The sequence below is a fragment of the Mytilus galloprovincialis genome, chromosome 1 (genome assembly GCF_965363235.1).
Source record: "Mytilus galloprovincialis chromosome 1, xbMytGall1.hap1.1, whole genome shotgun sequence".
Taxonomy (NCBI): domain Eukaryota; kingdom Metazoa; phylum Mollusca; class Bivalvia; order Mytilida; family Mytilidae; genus Mytilus; species Mytilus galloprovincialis.
The window spans coordinates 6,314,870-6,341,918 of NC_134838.1; the positions used below are offsets into that span (position 1 = coordinate 6,314,870).

General features: G+C 33.2%; 1 protein-coding gene across 4 annotated transcripts in view; it reads left to right on the top strand.

The window, feature by feature from the left end:
• Positions 1–11: 11 nt before the first annotated feature.
• The window catches only part of LOC143064153 (SWI/SNF-related matrix-associated actin-dependent regulator of chromatin subfamily A member 2-like), a 44,394-nt gene continuing 17,356 nt past the window's right edge, over positions 12–27,049 (top strand). For 3 of the 4 annotated variants that reach the window (XM_076236794.1, XM_076236777.1, XM_076236803.1), the window contains exons 1-17: positions 12–139; positions 11,439–11,587; positions 11,979–12,660; positions 13,022–13,204; positions 14,262–14,526; positions 16,397–16,523; positions 16,737–16,910; positions 17,146–17,319; positions 17,763–17,954; positions 19,275–19,405; positions 19,561–19,621; positions 20,021–20,074; positions 20,909–20,961; positions 22,264–22,402; positions 22,783–22,946; positions 24,690–24,867; positions 26,467–26,595. In XM_076236794.1, the coding sequence (XP_076092909.1) occupies positions 11,474–11,587; positions 11,979–12,660; positions 13,022–13,204; positions 14,262–14,526; positions 16,397–16,523; positions 16,737–16,910; positions 17,146–17,319; positions 17,763–17,954; positions 19,275–19,405; positions 19,561–19,621; positions 20,021–20,074; positions 20,909–20,961; positions 22,264–22,402; positions 22,783–22,946; positions 24,690–24,867; positions 26,467–26,595 (2,820 nt within the window). In that variant the 5' untranslated portion in view covers positions 12–139; positions 11,439–11,473. The remainder of the gene's footprint in view (positions 140–11,438; positions 11,588–11,978; positions 12,661–13,021; positions 13,205–14,261; positions 14,527–16,396; positions 16,524–16,736; positions 16,911–17,145; positions 17,320–17,762; positions 17,955–19,274; positions 19,406–19,560; positions 19,622–20,020; positions 20,075–20,908; positions 20,962–22,263; positions 22,403–22,782; positions 22,947–24,689; positions 24,868–26,466; positions 26,596–27,049) is intronic. The other variant, XM_076236785.1, reaches the window with a different exon arrangement.

The window sequence follows — 27,049 nt, forward strand, 5'->3', positions numbered from 1 at the left end:
TTTAACCTTTTTTTGAGGTCAAGGTTGAAGTGACTTGCGTCAGATCAATGCGCATAGAAAATAAAGCCATCGACAACTCAACAAATGCTTTGATTATTGTTGACCTAATTATAGAATTTACCTTTATTTACAGACACCGGTAAGTTTACTTGTGTATTGGATTAGTCTTTGGCGCGGTTTCTAATTATTTATGATCGTTAAACACAATTTAATGATTTATGTGTGTTGTAAAGTCGGTTCTTTGTTCGTGTCTGTGGTGTCGATTCTCTTCTTGGTGGAAATATTTCCATTGAAACTACCATTGTGATTTAGCCATCTATGTTTATAGACATCATTCTATTCCATCGTAGTTATAATAATGTGTACAGTATATGATTATGAAGTCATACCATCAAATTCAGAAATATTTTTCAGCAATATTCAAAAATATTCATATCAAATCATATAGAATACAAATTTGTATAAATGATTTGTTGAATTTTATTCATTGTTATAATTTTATATTCTTTTACCCTACTTAACTTGTGATCATACATTTTGTGTAATATAGAAAGGTTCATATTATAAATTTATATGTGCTGCCTTCTGGGGTTTTATTAATAAGCTATCAGAAACGACAAGAAACATCAACATGATCAAGAAGATTCATTTAGCACAAGAAGACTAATTTAGGGACAAGAAAACTAACTAAGCCTTAAGAAATTCAGATTATTTATTTCAAATAAATAGATATAGAAACGTGCATCAAAGTGTTTTAATGCCCTTGCCGTAGCGGATAATATACATGTAATTCTAGAGTAATGCCTCTTTAGGCCAAAAAAAAATATATGTCTGTTTACGGTTACCTGACCGACCCTAAGCCATTTTATTTCAGTCGTAAAGTGAAAAATTAATAAAACTTGTCTCAAAAGCGAAGTAAGGGTTGCCAATAAATTTAATCAATTGCCTGTTCACAATTGTGAATATGACAGCCGTTTTACAGTTCTTCTTTTAAAGCATGCAAAACAAACAATTGATTAACTTAGGGAAACTGGCAACTGGTGTATTGAAATAAAAACTTCGCCGCCATTTTTTTCCAACCAATAACCAAGGGAAATAATCCAATCATTAAAAATTCGGGTAAACTCGGCCCATGAACAACTCGGACCACGGTAAGAAGGACCACACAACTGAAAATACAAATAATAAAATGAAGAAAAATAATAAAATGCCTTAAATGGAACTACCTACCTACATGTACCCTATTTATTTTGATGATGTAACTTTAAACAGACATATTATTATAATTTTTTTGTTGAATTTATACACAATACTTAAATCTAGTACAAATTTGGGTAGCGTCACTTTAGTTTTGTCCCTTTACAACTGTATATGATTTGCAAGTGGGGGCATCATCTGTGCCTCATGGACACCTTCCCCATTTATTTTTAAGGTTCCACTAAAGTCAAAATATAGGACACTTCACAAACATCCAAACTGGTTCTTGGGGTGAACACTAAATTTTTCAAAAATATCTGGAGGCCTGCGAGAAGACTATTTGATAAAAATTGGTATGGATGGTACTGTTACATGCAATGCAATACAAGCTAATGTTGTTTTGTCACATAAATATGTTTCAACCGGTTTGGCCACAACATAACACTTTCGAGTTTATTTACAATTTACACAGTATGTACACTGTATATGTTAAGTATGTTTAAATGATTATATGTTCCCATAGTTTAGGACTTTATTCATTATCGGTTGAAAAATACAATACAGGCGAAGTTCAGATTTTTATGCCCCACCTACGATAGTAGAGGGGCATTATGTTTTCTGGTCTGTGCCTCCTTTCGTCTGTGCGTCCGTTCGCTTCAGGTTAAAGTTTTTGGTCAAGGTAGTTTTTGAAGAAGTTGAAGTCCAATCAACTTGAAACTTAGTACACATGTTCCCCATGATATGATCTTTCTAATTTTAATGCCAAATTATAGTTTTGACCCCAATTTCATGGTCCACTGAACATAGAAAATGATGTGCGAAGTTCAGGTTAAAGTTTTTGGTCAAGGTAGTTTTTGATGAAGTTAAAGTTACATCAACTTGAAACTTAGTACACATGTTCCCTATGATATGATCTTTCTAATTATAAAACCAAATTATAATGTTGACCCCAATTTCACAGTCCACTGAACATAGAAAATGATAGTGCGAGTGGGGCATCCGTGTACTATGGACACATTCTTGTTTTTAAGTATCCTAGATTTTGACTTTAGTGGAACTTTAAATAGAGTTGGAAAATGTAAGAAAGTAAGGGAAAAAATAGGGCCTTTTGAAAATGTCATTATCTATGAGTATCTTTCAATTGCATACATTGAGCATGTTAAGTATGATTGTGAGGCTTTGGAGCATATCTAGTGGTACCATGGTTTTGACCACCAAATTTTGTGAACCACAGACAGTCACACAATTTTGGTATTACATGTAGTAATAGAAATTATAGTGAGGATTACCAGATTTTCTTCAAGGACTCTCAGGGGGAAAAAGATTCAGAGATATCTGTGACTAAGGCCACCCTTAAAAAATTGTTTGTTTGGCATTGCCGACCCACACTATCAGCAGGTGGGTAGGTACATGTAGGTAGGGATTTTTTTTTTTTTTTTACATTTAAAAGCTTTATACATGTAAATCATGAAGTCTCTAGACCAATGTTGTCTAAAGCATTGCAGCATTGTTGTGTGTACATGCTGGTGGTTTCTTTGAACGGGGTCAACCGTCAATGTCACATTCTACATCATATGGATAATTTCATGTAAGACAGTCAGTTTTGTTGGCAGAGTTAACCAAAGGACCCAGAAAAAAACACAGAACTGAGGCAGGAAACTGACAAATTAACCATATAAAATGTACAATGTATGACGTGAAAATTGAACTTTTATTGTGGGACTGCCAATTGAACAGAGGCCTGATGTCACATCTTGTGGTCACAGTTTGGTAAAATTACCATAAGTTAAATGGTTCAACCACTACGGCTCCTTGTACAAATGGACAAAGATTTAAAACTTTTATTGTTTGCTTTGGTTTTATAAACATCACTTTCTACACCGTATGTAATTTCATGGCAGTCAGTTTTGTTGGCATACTATTAAACCGTAGTACTTGAAGGAAAACGGCGGCAACCTGCGGGAAGAAACTGACTAACCTTATCACATATGACATGAAAATCAAACCTTAATTTTGCAACTGCCCAACTAGGGCTCAAACCAATACCTAGAGGCTAGTAATCATACATGAAAGGTGTGACGAACTACCATACAAACACGCCTACTGCCCCTGATAAGTTTTGAGGATATAGGATCTGTACCAAATAAGGATAGCAAAATATTAAAAATTTGGAAGGTTGGCACAAATAGACATGGTGTTTATACTAATATTATCCATTAGTGCAAGGTTTTTCAGGGCTATAGGTTTAAAACGTATGATAAATTCAAAATGGAAATATGCAGCAGGACAGACAATTTTTGCAGATAAATAAATTATGGGTTGTAATGCTTGTTTGATTAACAGAAATCTGGACATGCATTACATGAATACAGATAAATTAATGAGCCCTTAGAATTGTGGAAAAGGAAGGGATTTTATTCATCACTAGTACACTAGATACATTTATAAATATGTTTCTGTCAGTATCTTTTATGTTTTAAGAATTATTTTATTCATGTTAAGAAGAAAGGCAAGAAAAGGGGGAAGTACTTCAATTGACACAAGATGCTAGTCTTTAAAATATGTATGTTTTGTACCAGGCTAGCATCTACTGGTACAAAACTACTATAAACCTGTAAATCTGGGACCGTTTTGGTCTATGGGCTTTAGTGCTTACAGCCATAATTATCTTGAATGCATCATTGTGGTTCTGACTATAGTAGATACTTTGTTCTCTGGTTCAAGGGAAAATTTGTCAATGATACATTTCAAATATTTAATAAGTTCAACAAATGTAAGAGCCACGCATATTTGTTTTGTGATGTCCCGGTGAAAAACTTCTATCTCATGAAGCGACAAAGTCGAGCAGAAATCATCTGTTTCTGCTTTTATCCTTTACAAAAGATAAAACTTGAGTCCTCTACAAGGTCTCTCAGAACGTTTCTTTCAAAGAATAGCTGAACATTTGATTTTTGATAAAATCCATCTCCCTTATTAAACCAATGCATTGATGCTTTCCCCTGCCGGCCTCTTTGACATTACTTTTGGCAAACTTTTTCTATTCCATGTCATTTAAATGTTTGCTCCCAATACTGTGTAAGGCAAGCGCTTTTAAGATCGTGATTTGAAATAAGTAAAGCCAGGAACAAACTCGGCGGATACGATCAAATTCCGGCACAATTTCGATTTTTTTTTAAATAAAAAAAAAATAAATTTCTGAAACGCAAATAAAATTATTTGGGCGGCAAGTTTTTCAGTGGGTCGGGCGGCAATGCCAAACAAATGAAATTTTATTTTAGGCCTAAGTTCAGCAGGAAACTGTGATTCATAACAGTTCAGGAACATGCTTGCTATTAAAGGGACACAGTTGATGCCCACAGTAATTCCTAGTACCTGTCAATAAACTTTATTGCAGTAACGCAGTAAATTTGTCAAGCGGAAAATTTTTAGTTAACCTTGTTCACCTTTACACTTATTCTCAACTGAAATGTATAACTGTTAAAAAACAAATGTGATCCATACAAAAAACAATTAAGCAATTTAAGATTTGAAGGATCAAAGGTAAAATATACATTTGTAATGCCCCAACCCAAATATGACATGTACATGTATGACCACTGAGTATACGACGCAGGATGTTTGTGCTTTTACATACGTTTGCATTTTGATACGTCCGCAAAAATTTTTGAGGTCGTATATTGGTATGATGTCGTGGTCAATTTTGCTAGCTTTATTTATACGACCGCAAAAATTAAAAAAAATTTGTTGGTTGTATATTGGTGTCATAGTCAGCGTCTTCCGAAGACGGATTGTTTCCTGATACTAACTTTTGTATAAGTAAAAAGAAATCAATAAAATTTTAACACAATGTTTATAACCACAAAAGGAAGCTTGGGATTGATTTTGGGGGTTATGGTCCCAAAGGTTTAGGAATTAGAGGTCCAAAGGGGCCAAAAACTGCATTTATCTAGTTTCAGGACAAGAAGTTAGTTTTTCAATTGTTCTGATATTGTACCACAATGTTTAATACCATAAGTAGAAGGTTGGGATTTATTTTAAGGGTTATTGGGCAAACAGTCTAGGAATTAAGGGCTAAAAAGAAGCATTTTTCTAGTTTACAGACAATAAATTGGAGTTATCTTTCTTTGTCCAGAATGGTTGTTGAATCACCTTAAACCAATGCCTCATGAAATCTTCTTTGAAAATTTGAGTTATCTTTCTTTGTCCAGAATAGCAGTTGAATCAACTTAAATCAATGCTGTATATACAATGCAATATTCACTTTTACTACCAACTGATAAATTAAAGCAATCTTTACCATACAGTGATTACAAGTATTTTGATTACTATTCCAAGGTAATGCCCCTTTACAAGTGGAAAAATTGAAGAATTTTTTCGTTTCCGTTCATAACTTAAGTTTGTCTCAACTTAATTTCATGAAATGCTTATTACCTCTAAACTCAGTTTAAGTTCAATTTTTAGCAGCTTCACTTTAACAGTTCTTGAGTTATGTCCCTTTATATCGTTATATGCTAGCGGGGGCATCATCTGTGTCCCTTTGGACACATTCCCCATTTTTTATTTGGCTCGCGGGTATAAGATTTTCAGAAAAAAATTGAACATTTATTTTTCATTACAAATTTTATTAATTACCTTAAGTAGTTGTTACTTTATCATATGGTACAAAAATTGTTCCAAAAAAATCAATACGTGTTTGCCCCAGGTGACTTTTCAAATGTAGATATCATTGAAAAAGCTCCAAATTATCTCTCCTTGGTGCAAAAATGCCATTTTTTGGCATTTAAATTGAAATATCTTTTTTTAACTCATGGGTGACCTATATCTTTTATTGTTGTTTTCGAATAAGCTGTACATAAACTAAATAATTGTAAAATTTAAGCAATTTCTGTAATTTAATTCTTTTTTTTTTATTTCGATATTGCCGCTATTTCTCCTATTAATTCAACAAGAAAAAAGGACATTAACAAAAATGTATGCTTCTTTCGAAGACAGATTGTGAGTGTAAATGAACGGTGACCCCTTTTTTATTTCATTTTTCTATTAGGTATAAGATAAAGTTCATTTATTGAAAAATATAGCGAAATCCTATATTAGATAAAAAAAAAATGATTTAGACCCGCAAGCCCCCTTAATTAATATTAATTTTAACCATGACTATGACATTTTATATTTTAATATTTTATATATAAATATAAATAAAATGAGTAGTTATTGTTGCAAACTCCATTAGAAATTTGAATTGAGATCACTTTTGGAATAAGGGAAAGGGGGAGGTAAAAAAAAAAATTAGGGAGGGGGTCAATTTTTCTCATTTCAGAAAATAAAAAGAAAATTTCTTCAAATATTTTTTTTGGAGAGGTTTTATATTCAACAGCATAGTCATGATAGTGAATTGCTCAAAAGCAAAAAAAAAATTTAAGTTCTTTAGATCGCATTCATTCTGTGTCAGAAACCTATGCTGTGTCAACTATTTAATCACAATCCAAATTCAGAGCTGTATCCAGTTTGAATATTGTGTCCATACTAGCCCCAAGCATTCAGGGTTTGAGCTCTGCAGTCGTATAAAGCTGCACCCTGTGGAGCATCTGGTTTAAATGGACATTTGTGCTTCAATTCATAGATAGAGTTTTTACAATATTTACTTCTCATGTCTTCCCTACTATTTTATCTGGTCTTTGGATCAGCTGTTTTGACCTGGCAGAGTTTTTTCATTATGGTTGAAAGTCATTTCATAGAGCATGCGTGTTTAAAAGTAATTTCATAGCACATAAATATAGTTATTATAGCAAGGCTCAACATTAACGCTTGTCAGATTGTCCGGTACCAGAGGAAAAAAAAGTCAGACAAGTAAAAGCTATATCAAGCTTGTCCGATTGGACAAGTATAACTATTCTGCAGAAAGTAAAATTAATCCAACTTTGATGAGCAAAGTTATTATAAAGAAAAACCAAGAAAAGAAGATAAAAACAAGTTAATAATTTGACTTGTTTACTTGAAACTGAAACTTTTTATTTCTCAAGACCCATGTATTTGCCATCGATAATTTAAAACTGATTCATTGTCAGGTACTTTTTTACTGGTAAAAGGCATACTTTTCTCGAAAACCAGTCATTTGTAGATAAATGAAGTTTACAAGGCAGTTGTCACCAGATGGAAACATTCCGCTCAAAGTTTAATAGACAGTTTGGCACATTTGATAGACATGATTAATAGACAGTTTGGCAACCCATGAGACATTGTGGGACCAATACAAATCATTACCTCCTTTTCCTACCTTATTCTGTCATGTCTGTTGTTTTAGAATAAATACCATACAATACCGGTACTGTTTTTAAAAAAAAATATTTTTTAGAGAAAATAAAGAAAATATTCACCATAAAATTCATAAAATCATTTTAAATCATATGTTAAAAAAAAAATACTTGCAATACAGTAACCTATTATAGTTGTTAATTTCTGTGTCATTTGGTCTCTTGCAGAGAGTTGTCTCATTGGGCAATCATACCTCATCTTATTTTTAGCTCACCTGGCTGAGCTTTTCCCATCACTTTGCGTCTGCCGTCGTCCGTCGTCGTTAACTTTTACAAAAATCTTCCCCTCTGAAACTGCTGGGCCAAATTAAACCAAACTTGGCCACAATCATCATTGGGGTATATAGTTTAAAAAATGTGTGGCGTGACCCCGCCAACGAACCAAGATGACCGCTATGGCTAAAAATAGAACATAGGGGTAAAATGCAGTTTTTGGCTTATAACTCAAAAACCAAAGCATTTAGAGCAAATCTGACATGGGTAAAATTGTTTATCAGGTCAAGATCTATCTGCCCTGAAATTTTCAGATGAATCAGACAACTCGTTGTTGGGTTGCTGCCCCTGAATATGTAATTTTAAGGAAATTTTGCTGTTTTTGGTTATTATCTTGAATATTATTATAGATAAAGATAAACTGTAAACAGCAATAATGTTCAGCAAAGTAAGATTTACAAATAAGTCAACATGACCGAAATGGTCAGTTGACCCCTTTAGGAGTTATTGCCCTTTATAGTCAATTTTTAACCATTTTTCGTAAATCTTAGTAATCTATTACAAAAATCTTCTCCTCTGAAACTACATGGCCAAATTAATCCAAACTTGGCCACAATTATCTTTGGGGTATCTAGTTTAAAAAATGTGTGGTGTGACCTGGCCAACCAACCAAGATGGCTGCCATGGCTAAAAATCGAACATAGGGGTGAAATGTAGATTTTGGCTTATAACTCTGAAACCAAAGCATTTAGAGCAAATCTGACATGGGGTATAATTGTTCATCAATTGAAAATCTATCAGCCCTGAAACTTTCAAATGAATAGGACAACCGGTTATTGGGTTGCTGCCCCGAAAAAAGTAATTTGAAGGAAATTTTGCTGTTTTTGGTTATTATCTTGAATATTATTATAGATAAAGATAAGCTGTAAACAGCAATAATGTTCAGCAAAGTAAGATTTACAAATAAGTCAACATGACCGAAATGGTCAGTTGACCCCTTTAGGAGTTATTGCCCTTTATAGTCAATTTTTAACCATTTTTCGTAAATCTTAGTAATCTATTACAAAAATCTTCTCCTCTGAAACTACATGGCCAAATTAATCCAAACTTGGCCACAATTATCTTTGGAGTATCTAGTTTAAAAAATGTGTGGTGTGACCTGGCCAACCAACCAAGATGGCTGCCATGGCTAAAAATAGAACATAGGGGTGAAATGTAGATTTTGGCTTATAACTCTGAAACCAAAGCATTTAGAGCAAATCTGACATGGGGTAAAATTGTTCATCGAGTGAAAATCTATCAGCCCTGAAACTTTCAAATGAATAGGACAACCGGTTATTGGGTTGCTGCCCCGAAAAAGTAATTTGAAGGAAATTTTGCAGATTTTGGTTATTATCTTGAATATTATTATAGAAAGAGATAAACTGTAAGCAGCAATAATGTTCAGCAAAGTAAGATTTACAAATAAGTCAACATGACCGAAATGGTCAGTTGACCCCTTTAGGAGTTATTGCCCTTTATAGTCAATTTTTAACCATTTTGTAAATCTTAGTAATCTATTACAAAAATCTTCTCCTCTGAAACTACATGGCCAAATTAATCCAAACTTGGCCACAATTATCTTTGGGGTATCTAGTTTAAAAAATGTGTGGTGTGACCTGGCCAACCAACCAAGATGGCTGCCATGGCTAAAAATAGAACATAGGGGTGAAATGTAGATTTTGGCTTATAACTCTGAAACCAAAGCATTTAGAGCAAATCTGACATGGGGTAAAATTGTTCATCAAGTGAAAATCTATCAGCCCTGAAACTTTCAAATGAATAGGACAACCGGTTATTGGGTTGCTGCCCCGAAAAAAGTAATTTGAAGGAAATTTTGCAGATTTTGGTTATTATCTTGAATATTATTATAGAAAGAGATAAGCTGTAAACAGCAATAATGTTCAGCAAAGTAAGATCTACAAATAAGTCAACATGACCAAAATTATCAGTTGACCCCTTAAGGAGGTATTGCCCTTTATAGTCCATTTTGACCAATTTTTCGTAAATTTTTGTAATCTTTTACAAAAATCTTCTCCTCTGAAACTCCTGGGCCAAATTTAACCAAACTTGGCCACAATCAATATTGGGGTATTTAGTTTAAAAATTGTGTGGCGTGACCCGTCCAACCAACCAAGATGGCTGCCATGGCTAAAAATAGAACATAGAGGGGAAATGTAGATTTTGGCTTATATCTCTGACACCAAAGCATTTAGAGCAAATCTGACTAATTGTTTATCAGGTCAAGATCTATCTGACCTGAAATTTTCAGACAAATCAGACAACCTGTTGTTGGGTTGCTGCCCCCAAATTAGTAATTTTAAGGAAATTTTGCAGATTTGGGTTATTATCTTGAATATTATTATAGATAGAGATAAACTGTAAACAGCAATAATGTTCAGCAAAGTAAGATTTACAAATAAGTCAACATGACCGAAATGGTCAATTGACCCCCTAAGGAGTTATTGTCCTTTATAGTAAATTTTCAACAATTTTTATAAAATTTGTAAATTTTTACTAACATTTTCCACTGAAACTACTGGGCCAAGTTCATTATAGATAGAGATAATTGTAAGCAGCAAGGATGTTCAGTAAAGTAAGATGTACAAACACATCACCATCACCAAAATACAATTTTGTCATGAATCCATCTGCTTTCTTTGTTTAATAGTCACATAGACCAAGGTGAAAGACACAGGCTCTTTAGAGCCTCTAGTTTTTTTTATTGATTGCATGATTTGGATAAACTTTTTTCAACTTAAAAAAAAACAGGATGCTAATTCGATGAGTGTACATTGACAGGCCGATCAGACGTTGCCTCATGTGCAGAGTCTGACGAGACTTTAGCTTTGATGAAAACTCGAACCATAGTCCTGTGACATGACTAGATTCATTTGTTGTCTTCTCAACTCATATTTTTGAAAAAGATTTCAAAAAATATAAATCAAATTCTTTTCTATTGTTTTAATTCATTTTGTTCCTTGAATGAATTTAAAATGCAAACAAGGTTATTATGAAGATCATTTGTTTTGGACAAGTTACAATTTTATTCGCCCAAGTAAGTTTTGGTATGTACTTGTCCTAGGCCTGTATAGCTAATAGAAAACATTCTGAAGATATACAGACATGTATAGTCACCACAGATCAGTTTTAACTTAATATATGAAGCTCATGGATTAAACAAATTTCTGTTGTTATCTGTCCTGACTGGTATTTTGCATGTATTTCAAAGAAATATTTATATCTTAGGTTACAGACTGAGATAATAAATCTAGAGAAAAAGTGCAAATGTCAGATCAATTTAAGACGGGTATAATATCAAAATTTAAAGCGCAAATGTCCAGTGTTTGAAGCACAAATGTCCTATCGTATGCATGTTACAGGTGAAAAAACACAAATGTCCTGTGCCCTACGTATACTGTTCACCTATAAATCAATATGTCTGTATGTGGCACTTTAATAAAATAATTTATTATTATTATTATTTTATATGTATTGCGTAACTTACTCTCTGTGTAGTTTATTCATTTAATTTCTTGTAAGAGAAATCTGTCATTCTTTGATTAATTTACCTGAGCAAAAAATTATCTTTTGAATAGATGAAAACATGTTTCAACTCAAAAAGCAGCATGTGATGTTGTATTTATGTTATGTTCAAGTATATATTTTTTCTTTCAGAAGTGATATATTGAGCTTTAAATCTCCTAGCCATAATGGCTACTGGAGAAGAAGGCAACATGATGGCTGGTCCTCCGATGGCTGGTCCACCAATGAACCCTTCTTACCAGCAGCAGCAACCTCAAGACAATGTTCAGATGATACAGAAGGTAATAAACGTTGTCATGAAGATTGTTCTAATTAAACAGTTCATATTTCATGTATTAATTCATGAATGAATATCGATACTTAAATATTTACATACAATGGATCACCACGCTGAGCAACAGTAATTGCTTGCGTCTTAAAAATATTGTTGAGAAACTTTTATAATACATGTATGTGTATGAAAAGTGTTATTCTCTGAATGTTCTTCTGCTTGATATTTGTTCTTAAAATTACTCTTACAAAAAATATGGTAATTATTAGAAAAATGAAAGAATCTTTAATGTGTCAAAAGTTAATTGAATTCTTTGCTGACCAATTTTTTCCTCACAAGATTTTGTTTCAATATTACCCATCTTTTAACCTATATTAATTTTAAATATTTATATTTTTAAGGCAATTAGTCAAATGGAAGACAAAGGTATGCAAGGAGATCCAAGGTATGCTCAACTCATGGCTATGGCTGAACGTGCAAGATCTGGTGGCATGCATCCACAAGGAATGCAAGGTAGTGGTGGACCACAAGGCATGCCACCACAACACCATGGTATGCAGAATCCATATAATAGAATGGGGCCTGGTGGCATGGGTCCACAGGGCATGCCTAGTGGACAACACCCAATGCAAAGTGGGCCCCAGGGAATGCCTCCTGGTACTCCTCAAGGTATGCATGGTGTCCAACAACAGGGTATCCCTACAAACCAAGGAATGGGAACACCACACAGAATGGGCAGTATGCATCAAGGTATGCCTAATACCCCAAGTGGAATGCCTGGACCTGTACAAAGTATGGGAGCTCCAAATATGTCTGGTCCACCTAATATGCCTAATGTTTCCAGTGGTGGTCCTGGTTATTCCATGAATGTCCAGAATGTACCCAACCCTACTGGGTCTGGACCAATGAATCCAAACATTGCTGGTGGAGGTGGTAATGTGATGCCAGGACACCCTAGTGGTCAGAGTGGAATGGGGCACCCAGGACCACAGCCAGGGATGAACCCAATGATGAATAGAGGTGCATCTCAACCAAATATGGCACCTACAAATCCAGGGATGGAAGGGGATCAACCTCAACAAGGTAATATATTATATGAATGTCTTGAAATATACTTAATGCTTTTCCTGGATATTTTGCTCAATACATCAAGCACGATACTTGTTTTGTTGAAGCTTTCAGATATTTAATAAGTGACTCTACATATGCTCCTATATATAAAAAAAGAAGATGTGGAATGATTGCCAATGAGACAACTCTCCACAAGAGACCAAAATGACAGAAATTAACAACTATTGGTCTTAAGTTCTGCTCAACCACATGATAAGTTGAACTTGTCTTATCCTCATTTTAAAGCATTGCATACAACTACAAGAATTACAAGTGGGCATGTACTATTTAGTTTATAACAAAAAAAATATTTGTATTGTTTCCATTATTGCAGGTCACCAAGGAATGCAGCAGCCTGGAAATAAGATGACTGCCTTCAATCAACCTCAGCTATCACAACTCCGTGCACAAATAATGGCTTATAAATTCCTTGCTAGAAACCAGTCCATACCTGAAAATCTAAGGGCAGCTGTGGAAGGCAAGAGACCACCTTTTACTGGAATACCAAGACCTCAAGGTTTGAGATTGATACTTATATATCTATAGGAGTGATGATAGACTTCAAGTGATTCTCTCAAATACATCTAATTTTATAATTTACATGTACATGTATATTTCGTCCTAATAGGGGAGTATTATACATGGAAGATCAAATAAATCATAAATAATGTTGAACATTTGAAATTAATTAAATTTGTTTATTATACCCCCGCTTTGAAAAAAAGGGGGTATACTGTTTTACCTCTGTCTGTCCTTCCGTCAGTCTGACAGTCCGTCCGTCCCATGAATATTTTTCGTCACATTTTTCTCAGGAACTACACTACCAGGATTTCTGAAATTTGGTTTCAGGCTTGATATATGTCAGCTATACCGTGTGATGCGTTTTCAGATTCATCACTCAACAACTTCCTGTTTACCGAACACTTGTTTGATTTTACACATGATAGCCAAGTTGAAAATTTTTTGTCACATTTTTCTCAGGAACTACAATGCAAGGATTTCTGAAATTTGGTTTAAGGGTTAATATAAGTCAGCTATACCGTGTGATGCGTTTTCAGATTCATCACTCGACAACTTCCTGTTTACCGAACACTTGCATATTTTTACACAATTTATTATTATCCACTTGCAGCGGGGGTATCATCAGTGAGCAGTAGCTCGCAGTTTCACTTGTTGTAAAAGATGTAACAATTCCATTTTGACCTTTAAATAATCTATTACAAGTCTTAGGAAAATAATTTTGAAGTCATTCAAACTAGAAATGGTAAAAAGAATCTGCTTTTATATAATTCAGCCTATACAATATAAAAAAGAAGATGTGGTATGATTGCCAATGAGACAACTATCCACAAAATACCAAAATGACACAGACATTAACAACTATAGGTCACCGTACGGCCTTCAACAATGAGCAAAGAAACTTGATACAAATCAGAAACCATGCTAATCTTTATATAATCCAGCCTATACAAATCAGAAACCATGCTAATCTTTAGATGAGAACAGATGCCTCTTTTTGTACGGGTACTTACAATATCTATATCTTCATCCATGTTTTAACTTAAAAATTTCAGATTCTCATCCAAATCAGCCACAAAGAATTCCACCTCAAAGTCAGTCCCAGCCTCAACAAGGTCCACAGCCAAACTTTCAAAGTGGAGCCACACCAGGAGTGCCACCAACTCAACAACAACAACAACAACCAAAACCCAATCAACAGACCCCTCCTCCTTCCTCTTTACAGGCTATGATGACCATGCAGAAACAAAGTAAAATAGCACCAGTTCAGAAACCTCAAGGACTTAATCCGATTGATATTCTTAATGAGAGGGAAAATAGGTATTTAGTAAAAATAGAGTTCAGACTAACAAAACCTTCACTTTTCTGTTTACTCACACTCAAAATGTTAGACAAAAGCTTGATAAATAATTGATCTTGACAAGACGCCATTGCTTTCAAAATGGTTTTAATGATTATAGTTATTTATAGAATTTCATTTTCTAGTTAAATGATATGGATTTTTTATGCCCCACCTACGATAGTAGAGGGGCATTATGTTTTCTGGTCTGTGCGTCCGTTCGTTCGTTCGTCCGTCCGTCTGTTCGTTCGTTCGTTCGTCCGTCTGTCCCGCTTCAGGTTAAAGTTTTTGGTCAAGGTAGTTTTTGATGAAGTTGAAGTCCAATCAACTTGAAACTTAGTATACATGTGCCCTATGATATGATCTTTCTAATTTAAATGCCAAATTAGAGTTTTGACCCCAATTTTACGGTTCACTGAACATAGAAAATGATAGTGCAAATTTCAGGTTAAAGTTTTTGGCTTCAGGTTAAAGTTTTTGGTCAAGGTAGTTTTTGATAAAGTTGAAGTCCAATCAACTTGAAACTTAGTATACATGTGCCCTATGATATGATCTTTCTAATTTAAATGCCAAATTAGAGTTTTGACCCCAATTTTACGGTTCACTGAACATAGAAAATGATAGTGCAAATTTCAGGTTAAAGTTTTTGGCTTCAGGTTAAAGTTTTTGGTCAAGGTAGTTTTTGATGAAGTTGAAGTCCAATCAACTTGAAACTTAGTATACATGTGCCCTATGATATGATCTTTCTAATTTAAATGCCAAATTAGAGTTTTGACCCCAATTTTACGGTTCACTGAACATAGAAAATGATAGTGCAAATTTCAGGTTAAAGTTTTTGGCTTCAGGTTAAAGTTTTTGGTCAAGGTAGTTTTTGATGAAGTTGAAGTCCAATCAACTTGAAACTTAGTATACATGTGCCCTATGATATGATCTTTCTAATTTAAATGCCAAATTAGAGTTTTGACCCCAATTTTACGGTTCACTGAACATAGAAAATGATAGTGCAAATTTCAGGTTAAAGTTTTTGGCTTCAGGTTAAAGTTTTTGGTCAAGGTAGTTTTTGATGAAGTTGAAGTCCAATCAACTTGAAACTTAGTATACATGTGCCCTATGATATGATCTTTCTAATTTAAATGCCAAATTAGAGTTTTGACCCCAATTTTACGGTTCACTGAACATAGAAAATGATAGTGCAAATTTCAGGTTAAAGTTTTTGGCTTCAGGTTAAAGTTTTTGGTCAAGGTAGTTTTTGATGAAGTTGAAGTCCAATCAACTTGAAACTTAGTATACATGTGCCCTATGATATGATCTTTCTAATTTTAATGCCAAATTAGATTTTTACCCTATTTCACGGTCCATGGAACATGGAAAATGATTGAGTGGGGCATCCGTGTACTTTGGACACATTCTTGTTTTAATTTAGCATCACTCACTCAAAAGTTTCTTATTCAACATGTTCAATGGCATAAATCAAACACAGTTCTTCTCTTTTTTCTTTTTTTTTAAAACTTTTTATGAAATATTACAACATAGATTATTCAAGTTAAAAGTAATAAAGAGTAAGCTGACATTTCTTAAACACTGAAACTGACATTGTAATATTTGTATTCCCATTAGTTTTTCCTTAAATAAATACAAATCCTGTATCAGTTCTGTTTCCAAGATAGAAGAAAATGTAGGTAGTGTACAATTTTCAACCACATTTAAATGCTTTTAGGATGGACATGAGCTTTGTTTTGGGTCTTAATAACTATAGATTATTGGAACAACATTAGAACCCAATTAATGAGATATGATGCAGGTTATGGCTTTGTATGTATCTTGTTAATAGTAATAAAATGTATGTTACAGAATTGCAGCCAGAATTGGTCACAGAATCAAGGAATTACATAATCTACCTGCTGTAATGCCTGAGGACATGAAATGTAAAGCTATGATAGAATTAAGGGCCCTCAGATTACTCAATTTTCAAAGACAGGTAAGAGAAAACATATTGATTAAATTGATAAAAACCACTGTCATCTTGTCCTTTTTAAAGTTGAGGATTTTGTAAAATGATGTGTTGCTCATGTGAAAATAAATTTAACTCTGACAAAGTTATTTAGTATACACTAGAGATTTGTTTAGGACCTATTCTACTTTTAATGTGATTAACATAAATCCTACTTTATTGTATTTATTATGTTTATAGCTGAGAACTGAAGTAGTTGCTTGTATGAGAAAAGATACAACATTGGAGACAGCACTTAACACCAAGGCATATAAACGTAATAAAAGACAAACTCTCAGAGAGGCAAGAGTTACTGAGAAACTGGAAAAACAACAAAAAATGGACCAAGAAAGGAAGAAAAGACAAAAACACCAGGTACTTTATGTTTAACAGTCTATCTTTTTATAATTCTAGACAAAGGTTGCACTGTCAATTTTTTCGAAAAAAACTGATAAATATGAAACCCTATCCAAGTACACTGAATTAAACAGGTCTAGAATTACCTGGAAAGGATATTTAAATCAATGTGGTCATGATTTACTTTTATTTCTATAAATGATATTGGACTTGCTTAACATATAATCATTGTTCAATTATAACTGATTTGTAGGAGTATCTGAATGCTGTTCTACAACATGCCAAGGACTTCAGAGATTATCACCGTATTATACAGACTAAGGTCAACAAGATTAACAAGGCCATCATGATGCACCATGCTAACACAGAAAGAGAACAAAAGAAAGAACAAGAGAGACTAGAGAAAGAAAGAATGAGGAGACTTATGGTAAGATTATTGTGTGTACTTGACATTGAAATAGCAAGTGTCAGGCTAAGGAGTGATGTTTCTGGCTTTTGAGGGCATCAACATTTGTTAAAGTTGGTGATCAGATCATAAAAGTGATACATAGCTATGTGTTTATTTAGGTATTAACTCTCTCTAAAGCTAAATTTCAACTTTGCTCACTCTTTTTCAGTTTAATTTATAACCTATTAATAATAGATCAGTTAAAGACAGTAAAATTCACACATCATCAATGATCTATAGTCTATACACTCTCACTGCTAGAAGTGGGATATGTTCATCATTCATTTAGTTCCTTCTTAAACAATCAAAAACGTTAATTGTCTCAGAAAACTTGAACAAAATCAGTTTTGAATTCTTCATGGTCTCTACAACATAGTGTCTAGTATGTTTTATTTCCTATATTTGATCGTTTATATTTGTAGGCTGAAGATGAAGAAGGTTATAGAAAGTTGATTGATCAGAAGAAGGACAAACGTCTGGCCTACCTTCTATCTCAGACAGATGAGTACATTACAAATATGATGTCCCTCTTAGCAGAGCATAAAGAAGACATAAGAAAGAAGAAAATGGAAAGAAAGAAAAAGAAGAAGGGGGTTGAAGCAGTTAACCCAGAGGTAATTTTGTGTTTTCCTTGCCCTGTAATTATACCCCCGCTTTAAAAAAGGGAGGTATACTGTTTTACCTCTGTCTGTCCGTCAGTCCGTCCATCAGTCCGTCCGTCCATCAGTCCGTCAGTCAGTCCGTCCCATGAAACTTTCGTCACATTTTTCTCAGGAACTACACATCCACCCTTTCTGTAATTTGGTATCAACATTTATATATGTCAGCCATACCGTGTGATGCGTTTTCAGATTCATCACTTGACAACTTCCTGTTTACCGAACACTTGTCTGATTTTACACATGATAGCCAAGTTGAAAATTTTCGTCACATTTTTCTCAGGAACTACAATACAAGGATTTCTGAAATTTGGTTTCAGGATTTATATAAGTCAGCTATACCGTGTGATGCGTTTTCAGATTCATCACTCGACAACTTCCTGTTTACCGAACACTTGTATGATTTTACACATGATAGCCAAGTTAATACAAGGATTTCTGAAATTTGGTTTCAGGATTTATATAAGTCAGCTATACCGTGATGCGTTTTCAGATTCATCACTCGACAACTTCCTGTTTACCGAACACTTGTCTGATTTTACACATGATAGCCAAGTTGAAAATTTTCGTCACATTTTTCTCAGGAACTACAATACAAGGATTTCTGAAATTTGGTTTCAGGATTTATATAAGTCAGCTATACCGTGTGATGCGTTTTCAGATTCATCACTCGACAACTTCCTGTTTCCCGAACACTTGTATGATTTTACACATGATAACCAATTTAAAAATTTTCGTCACATTTTTCTCAGGAACTACAATACAAGGATTTCTGAAATTTGGTTTCAGGATTTTTTTAAGTCAGCTATACTGTGTGATGCGTTTTCAGATTCATCACTCGACAACTTCCTGTTTACCGAACACTTGCATATTTTTACACTATTAATATTATCCACTTGCGGCGGGGGTATCATCAGTGAGCAGTAGCTCGCAGTTTCACTTGTTCTCTATTTTTTTCAGACCTAAAACCAACTCTTTATGTATATTTCAACTCACCATGTAAATCAATTTGTAATAGAATTGTAAATATATAAATATGTAGATGTGGTACGATTGCCTATGAGACTACTCTCCGACAGAATAGGCTTGATACGTAACATTGTTTACATCAGTTGCATCATTATAGTTTAGATTTTAGAAACAAGACAACTACAAAACCATTTATGACATATACAACCACTTTAAAACTTCATTTAATCTTAGGTCAAGGCCAAAATATTTCTGTAATAAATGATTGAAAAGTGATATTGTATTTAGTTTTGTTATTGACTTTAGGTATTGGATGAAAGCTCTAATGCCAGTGATATGAGAGTTTCTGTAGTAGAGACAGCAACACGAAAGATTCTGTCTGGTGAAGCGGCTCCTTTAGCTAGTCAATTAGATACATGGTTAGAATTAAATCCAGGGTGAGTAAAATCTTATTTCCCTTCAAGTATAGCCAGTCAATTATATACTCAGTTAGAATTGAATCAAGATGAAAAATAATTTTCCTTTTTGTCTGGATAGTGAATTAAATATATGAATATGAAAAGCCAATTGACATATCATGTTGATATTTCAGATATGAGGTAGCACCAAGAGTTGATGGTGAGGAGGACGAGGAAAGTGGAGAGGAAGAGGAGGTAATCCCAATCAATTCATTCTTCTTTATACTTTATATTCACAAAACGTATCAAATTTTCCTCTTAAGATAGGATATGCAAATAAAGATCTATTTCTTAGGAAAGTCAGTTTTTTTTTTTAGCCAGTTTTATTTTTTAGCCAAGTGGGTTCTATTTTTTTGCCAAATCAGCTCTATCCTTTATATAGATATATCTCATTAAGATGGGGAATCAGCAAATCACCATATAAGTAACATTAAGATGAAGTTTCATTTGTCAAAAGTTTCATTTTTTTTTTATTTCAAATTTTTTACTTTAAGTACACTTTAGGTTCCATTTAACTAATAACCTCTTAAAGGGTCCTGGACCCAATTTGGGGAATAAAAGAAAGACAAAATGGTCAAATGCTTGTTATTACAGGAGAAACATGAGGAGATTCCAGTACCAGTTATACAAGAGGTGACGCCAAAGAAGGTTAGTCATTTTAATCATTGGTATTTATACAAGAGGTGACGCCAAAGAAGGTTAGTCATTTTAATCATTGGTATTTATACAAGAGGTGACACCAAAGAAGGTTAGTCATTTTAATCATCGGTGTTTATACAAGAGGTGACACCAAAGAAGGTTAGTCATTTTAATCATTGGTATTTATACAAGAGGTGACGCCAAAGAAGGTTAGTCATTTTAATCATTGGTATTTATACAAGAGGTGACACCAAAGAAGGTTAGTCATTTTAATCATCGGTGTTTATACAAGAGGTGATACCAAAGAAGGTTAGTCATTTTAATCATTGGTATTTATACAAGAGGTGATACCAAAGAAGGTTAGTCATTTTAATCATTGGTATTTATACAAGAGGTGACACCAAAGAAGGTTAGTCATTTTAATCATTGGTATTTATACAAGAGGTGACACCAAAGAAGGTTAGTCATTTTAATCATTGGTATTTATACAAGAGGTGACACCAAAGAAGGTTAGTCATTTTAATCATCGGTATCACTGCTGTGATGATATTAAATAAATGTTCTTATCAAATATGTCAAAGGAAAATAGATCAGAAGTTAAAGTATTATATTGAATTGATTTTACTTCACTTAACATATGAATCCCTCTTTGTGAGTTGAAAATTTCGTGAAGCAGAATAATTTTCATACATTCAGATTTATTTCACTTATACCTTAAAGAATGATAATTGATCTCTTATTGCAATGTTTTTTTCCCCTTATATAATAGATTTGCTGCTTACTAGTATTATGTGAAATTATTTTGATCTGACATACTTATTTAAGCATGAAAATCATTTTCAGATCATCAAGTCATCAGACGATCTCGATGAGGAGGAAGCTAAGAAAATTCTCAGGTAAGCAGCATATTGATCAGTTATATACATAGTTTTGTATTTATTTTTATGTTTAACTTGCTCTTCAGTTCTGTACTTCATTTGGCCTGTTTTTTCTTTTGATAAAAGCATCAGTGATGAGTTTTTATGGCCCTGCAACGAAGTTGTCGGAGCCATATAGTTTAACCCTTGTCCATAGTTTCGTAATTCTGTAATTCCATCATTCCATCATTCTGCAACAAACCATTATACAGAGTTTTTTTCTAAACGCCTTCAGATATTGGGCTGATTTTTGGTGTGTGAGTTCACCATGATGAGTTACAGATCAAGTTTAAGTTTCGTTCCGCTCGGCTGATTTTTGCAGAAATTACAGGCTTTGGACTTTGATAAATTTTGGAAATCACAGTTATACAGATCTTTTTTCTAAATGCTTTCAGATATGGGGCTGATTTTTGGTATGTGAGCTAACCATGAAGAGATACAGATCAAGTTTAAGTTTTGTTCCGCTCCGCTAACTTGTGCCAAAATTAAGGGTTTACAACTTTGAAAATTGTTGAAAATCACAGTTATATGGACTGTTTTCCTATACGCCTCCAGTTTTTGAGCTGATTTTTGATATGTGACACTACCACCATATTTGTGTCCACATGTGTTATTGAAATTGCAGATTTTTCAACTTTTTGAGACGGGCCATTCGTGTTGCTTTGACACATCTAGTTTGTAGAAGAAACTCCTGTCTGTAGTACAAATTTGTCAGCCAGGTATCTTTGATGAGGTTTTTATGCCCCACCTACAATAGTAGAGGGGCATTATGTTTTCTGGTCTGTGCGTCCGTCCGTCCTTCCGTCCGTTCGTTCAGGTTAAAGTTTTTGGTCAAGGTAGTTTTTGATGAAGTTGAAGTCCAATCAACTTCAAACTTAGTACACATGTTCCCTATGATATGATCTTTCTAATTTAATTGCCAAATTAGAGTTTTTACCCCAATTTTTAACGGTCTACTGAACATAGAAAATGATAATGCGAGTGGGGCATCCATGTACTATGGACACATTCTTGTTGTTGTTGTTTTACATGTAAAATCCAAAGTCAGTTGAAATGCATTTGTTTTATAAAACATTTATGAACAAAAATGTAATCCTCAAGGAAGAAAAAAACAATGCGGAGAAGGAGCTGAACTATATATCACAAAGAATGCCATTGATCAGTTTTGTGAAGATGAAAGGCATTTGTGTCATACTCATTTAAAAAATTTGATTCTTACATACAGTTGATGCAATCTTATAGTTTGATAGTTACCTATAAATATGTTCTTGTTGTTTGCAGTAGTGCGACACACGAGGATGATGAGTATGAGAACTTAAAGGTTAAAGAAGCCCAGAATTACTATAGCTTGGCACATACTGTCAAGGAAGAAGTGGAACAAGCTTCTATGATGGTCAATGGATTATTAAAAGAATATCAGGTAAAGAAGTTATAAACATTGGGATATCTTGTTTAATTGTAACAAAGGAAATGTACTGAATAATGGCCAGACTTAAAAATTGTTAATAATCCTTGTATAGAGAAATCTTTGACCCCCCATGACAATTTTCGTTGGAAAATATTTTTGTTCACTACTGCTTCATGTATTAAGTTAAATCATCAGCACAACAAAACTATTCTGTTTATTTAGAAGGAGGGGTATGATATATACTGCCATGTTGATTTAAACAGACTTGTTTTCCTCAAAAGGATATTGATATACTTAACTTTCCGTGGCCAAATAATGACCTCTACCATTGCTCCTCATTTGTATAGTGTGATCCACAGTAGTACTAACATGGTTTTATATTGATTTAACAGCTGAATGGATTGGAATGGCTTGTATCATTGTACAATAATAACCTGAATGGAATCTTGGCTGATGAAATGGGTCTAGGTAAAACTATACAGACCATTGGACTGATCACATATCTAATAGAGAGGAAGAGAGTGAATGGTCCATTCCTTATCATTGTTCCATTGTCGTAAGTATACTTGATATGTTTAATACTAAAACAACCATGCAATGTTTGTTTAGGGGCCAGCTGAAACATGCTAGGTGCGCAAGTTTCTCTCTGCATTGAAGACCCATGGTGGCCTGGTGCTGTTGTCTGCTCTATGGTCGGGTTGTTGTCTCTTTGACACATTTCCATTCTCAATTTCAATCTTATAAAGTAAAATGAATTGATAAACATCAGATAAACTTTATGAGGTAATAATTAGTGGGTAAACACTTTTAGATTTTCATTTACAGTCGAACCTCGTTGTGTCGAAGTCGAAGGAACCAGACGAAAGTATTCGACTCATCTGAGGTTCGACTCATCCGAGGTCAAGTGTGACGTCATATATTTGAAATTTATGAAATACCAATATATGATTTCTGTAAACTAGATGCATGTTTATTGATCATTGTGCTTTTTTCGATATGATAATATATTATTGTGTATTTATGTTCCGTATTTTTTAAGATTCAGCACACAACATTCACAAATAAAATCAATACACAAATATTTACAAAGGTCAGTCACTATAAATTATGGAATCACTCGCGAAAATATTTTCATAACTAATCTTTGAAGAATGTGAACAGTGTTCATAGATTAAAAAGACTGACTCATAATAATTAATAAAATATTTTAATCCTTTTAATTAGTGTTCTTATTCTAATGGTTAATTTAATCTCAGCTTAGGTCATTAAAATTTGTTTCGTTTTTATACCAAGTGAAATAGGTTCAGCACATTCAAGTTCTGCTTGGACAATCAACAAAGGTGTTGATTAGCGGTCATCATAAACATGTCATTTTAACTGTTTTACAAACAAGTATGTTTACACAGCTTTAATCACTTATGGAATTTACACAGTTTTAATCACTTATGGAAATGAATAGGTTAAACAAGAAAAACATCCGTTATGAATTTTATTTTTAAAGTTTTTATTTCTTTCGATTTTCTTTTAAATTTTGAACTTCAAGACATCGGGGTCAATTTACATCAATTTTACATCGACGGGACTTAAGAATTACCTCGACTTAACCGAGAATTTGAATCATCCGAGTTTGACTAATCAGAGGTTAAAAAACATTGATCAAACGGGAATTATGCCGGGACCAAGAAATTACTTCGACTCATCCGAGTTTTCGACACAACCGAGTTCGACACAACGAGGTTCGACTGTATTTTAATATTGAATAAATAATAAGCAGCAAAAAAAGAATCATGTACAACAGTGTTACTTAAAGTTATCCTTATTAACAACCTGCTAAGTCAAAGTATGGCTATTGAATTTTGCCTTTTGAGGACTCATATTAAAAAATATGAATTTTCATAGTTGCTGTTACCAGAGGACTGAAATCAATCTAAAAAAATAAGATTGCAATTTAAAGTTAGAAGACAAGTATTAATGTGAAATTCGATCTCACATCAGTATCTAGTATAAAAGACCATTTAAATACATGTAACTGTTATCTAACTTATTTTTGTTGTTATTTTATTTTATATTAGTCCTTTCTAGCTGACTTTGTAGCGTTGTGTTTTCATGATTTCTGATTTTCTTGATGCATTTATATAAGAGAAGATAACTTATTTTCATATTAGCGACAATTTATATTTGTGTTATTTTTCTTTTCGCGGAAATCACAAATATAAATTTCTTGTGAAAAAAAATTGGTTTGCAGTAAATGAAACTCAGTTAAAATTAATTGACTATATAACTATTATCTCTATTACAGTACATTATCTAACTGGGTGATTGAGTTTGAGAAGTGGGCACCATCTGTTGTAATAATTGCCTACAAAGGTTCTCCTAATTCAAGGAGGCTGTTGTTACCTATCCTGAAAGCTGCCAAATTTAATGTACTTCTTACCACATATGAGTATATCATCAAAGACAAAGCTGCCTTGTGCAAGGTATAACCAGGTTCATTTGTATATTGCATTTTTGAATATATACTGTTCATAGAATCACATGATATTTGAATTATGTTAATTAATACATGTATACAATTGTGTATCTGATTCCAATCAAATGAAAGGGAAGTAACATGCTAGATATTGTATGATTATATAAGATAACTGACAAATTATATAAAAACTGAAAATAGGCAAACTGTAAAGTACTCTTGTACCAGATACTGGTTAAGCAATTCTATATGGGAAAATGCTGATAACAAAAATTTACAGAATGTTTTTAAATTATATCTTCCTTAGATCGTTCATTTATCATGGGTTAATAAAACTGTTAAAAATTTGTATTTTATTAGATATTTATTTCTAAGAATTTGAACAAAGAGTAATAATGATTATATATGTTAAAATTTTTATGCCCCCGCCGTAGCAGAAGGGGCATTCAGTTTTACCCTTTTACCATTTAGATTAAATTTCTATTGGCATTCAAAAACAAATGTTGATTTTCTGTTACACTTCAGAACTGTTAAAACTTGCATTTCATTAAAAAAACAAAACACTCAAATAAAAGTTATGGTTCAAAATAAATTATTTAACACACATATTTACACAACTAAATTCATCAGCGATGATGAAATGTTCAAGAGCAAAAAGGAACTACTAAATGTATCATCTTTGCACACATTGATTCAAAATTAAGAAAGAGTAAAGGACTATTAAAGAATTTTTATTGCCCCGCAACGAAGTTGTCGGTGCCATATAGTTTTACCCTTGTCCAAAATTCTGAAATTCCTTAATTCTGTCATTCCGCAACAAACCAATAAACGGAGCTTTTTTCTAAACGCCTTCAGATATTGGGCTGATTTTTGGTATGTGAGTTAACCATGATGAGTTACAGATCAAGTTTTAAAGTTCGTTCCGCACCACTAATTTTTGCCGAAATTACAGACTGGACTTTGAGAAATTGTTGAAAAGCACAGTTATACAGACTTTTTTTCTTAACGCCTTCAGATATTGGGCTGATTTTTGATATGTGAGTTAACCATGATGAGTTACAGATTAAGTATAAGTTTTGTTCCGCTTCGCTAATTTTTGCTGAAATTACAGGCTTTGGACTTTGATAAATTATTGAAAATCATAGTTATGTGGATTTTTTTTCTATACCCCTCCAGATTTTGAGCTGATTTTTGATATGTGAGACTACCATCATGTTTGTGTCCACGTGTGTTATTGAAATTGCAGATTTTTCAACTTTTTGAGACGGGGCCATTCGTTTCGCTTTGACACATCTATTTTTTTTTCTTTTCTAATAAATCAATATTTGTTTCAACACTAGCTTTTTTATTTATTATTAAAGAGGCTTTACCGTTGTCTGTCTGAACGTACGTCCATACATCCCAAAGTTAGTTTTCATTCTCTAACTTTACTTTGCCTCGACCAAATGTTATGAAACTTATACGCTGCTTATAACCACAAAATACAGATCAAGTTTGAATTTTGGTGGTGTCACTTCAACTGTTCTAGAGTTATACTCCTTTACAAATAGAAAAAGAGGAATATATATCAATGATGTAATTGTTAAAATTAATTTTAAACTTATAGATACGCTGGAAGTATATGATAATTGATGAAGGACATAGAATGAAGAATCATCATTGTAAATTGACCCAAGTGTTAAATACACATTACTTAGCTCCACACAGATTGTTATTAACAGGAACACCATTACAGGTTAGTATTTTATTGACAACAAAGTTATATTTGTTTTATTGTTAGTGCCCTGTTGAGGGGTCCACTTCTATATAAAGCCTCAAACAATTACTTTTTTGTATGTGCTGAATTTCATAAATATTGATATATAGGTATTTAGGTTTAAAATATGGTTCAATCTTAATTCCCTGTATAAACAATTGGTAAAATGTAGTTTTTGTTAAGAAATCACAAATTTTAAAAATATTTGATTGATATACAGGTATAATATGTTATTCATGATTCACAGTTTCGAAAATTATTGGTCTGCCACTACTTTTGAAATGGATGAAAAAGAGCATTTAAAAAAATCATTGTGCTTGGTTATATCAAAACTAAATGTATTGTGAAGAATTCATTGGGAATCAAGCCAAAATTTACAAAAAAGTAAATAATTGTTTTAATACATACATGTGTTGATTTTCAAATTAATTTT